The sequence below is a fragment of the Psammomys obesus genome, unplaced genomic scaffold, assembly GCF_907164565.1.
Source record: "Psammomys obesus unplaced genomic scaffold, mPsaObe1.curated_primary_1811, whole genome shotgun sequence".
NCBI lineage: Eukaryota > Metazoa > Chordata > Mammalia > Rodentia > Muridae > Psammomys > Psammomys obesus.
Window position 1 is genome coordinate 1,153,538 of NW_026594216.1, and position 2,860 is coordinate 1,156,397.

The window sequence follows — 2,860 nt, forward strand, 5'->3', positions numbered from 1 at the left end:
GCCACTTTGTCTCCACCCTCTTATTCTTCCTGAACAGAATCCCAGACCTCACCACTTGGTCCAAGAGGTAATAATGGAGTTGACAAAAAAGAGAATCTGGCTTGGTTTCAAAGACATAAACAAAAGGATTTTTAAGAAACTCTCTCTGTTGGATGCAAAAGAGGAGAGTTAAGAATGGCAATGGGGGCTGAAGAGACGGCTCAGAGGTTAAGAGCACTGGATGTTCTCCAAAGGATCCTGAGTTCAATACCCAGCAACCACATGGTGGCTCATAACCATTTATAATGTGATCTGTTGCCCTCTTCTGGCATGCAGATCCACATTCAGGCAGAATACCGTATAAATAATAATAAATAAATAAATATTTTTTAAAAAAGAATGGTGTGGAAACATGCTGGATATAATGACAGACTTCATATGAATACAAAACTATACTTTTTATTTTCAAGGAACGTTAACTTTCTCTTTATGGTGACTTCCTTTATGCATACATACAATGTATGTAGACCTTTCCAGTTTGGAGACAGTTTGCCCCCTCATCCCTAGGATCGTTCCATATACATATATATGGATATATATGTACATATACATATATATGTACATATATATATGTATGTATGTATATTAGTAGTTGGTGTGTACAAACTCAGATTTGCAAAGTGACATCAAGGAATGAATGTTTCTGAAAACATTCCTCCTCAAGCTAATGCTAAATCATTGTTTAATCCACTGGTATACCTTACCTCAATAGTCAGGAATCAACTGTATCCTACTCTGACTTTAATTATAATGAAATTCTTTCTTCTCCACAGCTTCTAGCAGGCCTGGAAAGGCTCCACAGCTTTCAGCAGGCCTGGAAAGGCTGAGGGTCTTCATGCTGCTTTTCTGACTCCCTAGAATGGATGTGTGTGGCTGGAAAGAAATGGAGGTTGCCCTGGTCAATTTTGATAACTCAGATCAAATCCATGAAGAGCCAGGCTATGCCACAGACTTTGACCCAACCAGCTCAAAGGGCCGTCCTGGTAGCAGTCCCTTTTCCAACTGGAGAGTCCTCATTAGTGACAGTACCAACCATGAAACTGCCTTCTCCAAGATCCCAGGAGAGTATGCAGATCCCCCAGGGCCTGAGCCAGTGGTCTTGAATGAAGGAAACCAAAGAGTGATCATCAATATTGCTGGACTGAGGTTTGAGACTCAGCTCAGAACTCTCAATCAATTTCCGGAGACACTCCTGGGAGATCGGGAGAAAAGGATGCAATTTTTTGACTCCATGAGAAATGAGTATTTCTTTGATAGAAACAGACCTAGTTTTGATGGGATCTTATATTATTACCAGTCTGGGGGGAAAATACGGCGGCCAGCCAATGTGCCTATTGATGTTTTTGCTGACGAGATCTCCTTCTATGAACTGGGCAGTGAAGCTATGGACCAGTTCCGAGAGGATGAAGGCTTCATTAAGGACCCTGAAACACTGCTGCCCACCAATGACTTCCACAGGCAATTCTGGCTTCTCTTCGAGTACCCTGAGAGCTCCAGTGCAGCTCGTGGTGTGGCTGTGGTGTCGGTTTTGGTTGTAGTCATCTCCATCACCATCTTCTGCCTGGAGACACTCCCAGAGTTCCGAGAGGACAGGGAGCTGAAGGTAGTCAGAGACCCCAGCATCAATGCAAACAAAACAGGCCTCCCTCAGACTATGTTCACTGACCCTTTCTTCATGGTGGAGTCCACCTGCATTGTGTGGTTCACCTTTGAGCTGGTGCTCCGGTTTGTGGTCTGCCCCAGCAAGACTGACTTCTTCAAGAACATCATGAACATCATCGACATCATCTCCATCATCCCCTACTTTGCAACCCTCATAACAGAACTGGTCCAGGAGACAGAGCCAAGTGCCCAGCAGAACATGTCACTGGCCATCCTGAGGATCATTCGCCTCGTGAGGGTCTTTCGTATCTTCAAGCTTTCTCGGCACTCTAAGGGGCTGCAGATCCTAGGGCAGACGCTGAAGGCTTCCATGCGGGAGCTGGGGCTTCTCATCTTCTTTCTCTTCATTGGAGTCATTCTCTTTTCTAGTGCGGTCTACTTTGCTGAAGTGGATGAGCCAGAGTCCCATTTCTCTAGCATTCCTGATGGTTTCTGGTGGGCTGTGGTCACCATGACAACTGTAGGCTATGGGGACATGTGCCCAACCACCCCAGGAGGGAAGATCGTAGGTACTCTGTGTGCCATTGCTGGCGTCCTCACCATTGCCCTCCCTGTACCTGTCATTGTCTCCAATTTCAACTATTTCTATCACCGTGAGACTGAGAATGAGGAGAAGCAAAACATCCCAGGAGAACTTGACAAAATCCTCAACAACACGGGCTCCAGAATGGGAAGTACTGACTCTCTTAACAAGACCAACGGCAGCTGTTCCACAGAGAAGTCTAGAAAGTGACCAGTCCAGGGCTTCTAGCATATCTGAACCGCTTTCTCTCTCCTTCTTCTCACTGTTTTCCCAAGATAAAAATTATGGTAGGAGCAAGCATATTTTAAAAACCTGTTTAGAATCTTGCCCCTCCCTCTGGCTAGCAGACTATTCAAAGTACTTCAAGGGACTGGACTCTCACTACAGGAGTCTCATGCCAGAAGAAGGAAAACATTGACTCCTGGCACCAGCCAGAGGGGGAACTGGTCTCCAGAAAGACATTTGCAACTTGTTGAACCATCTTGCAGAAGAGACTGGAGCAGAAAGAGTGATGGGTCAGTAATCATCAGGACCACACCTTAACTGAGAGTGTTTAGCCATACATACCTCTGGTCCTCTACTTAAGCCTAACCCTCATGCTAAGACCCCAAATATTGGCGTAGCAACCTCTCCACA

General features: G+C 45.3%; 1 protein-coding gene across 1 annotated transcript; it reads left to right on the forward strand.

Moving 5' to 3' along the window:
• The first annotated feature begins 898 nt into the window (after positions 1–898).
• Kcna10 (potassium voltage-gated channel subfamily A member 10) lies at positions 899–2,434 on the forward strand. Its single transcript, XM_055618187.1, has one exon. It carries the CDS (start codon positions 899–901, stop codon positions 2,432–2,434), a length of 1,536 nt encoding a protein of 511 aa, XP_055474162.1.
• The last annotated feature ends 426 nt before the right edge of the window (positions 2,435–2,860 follow it).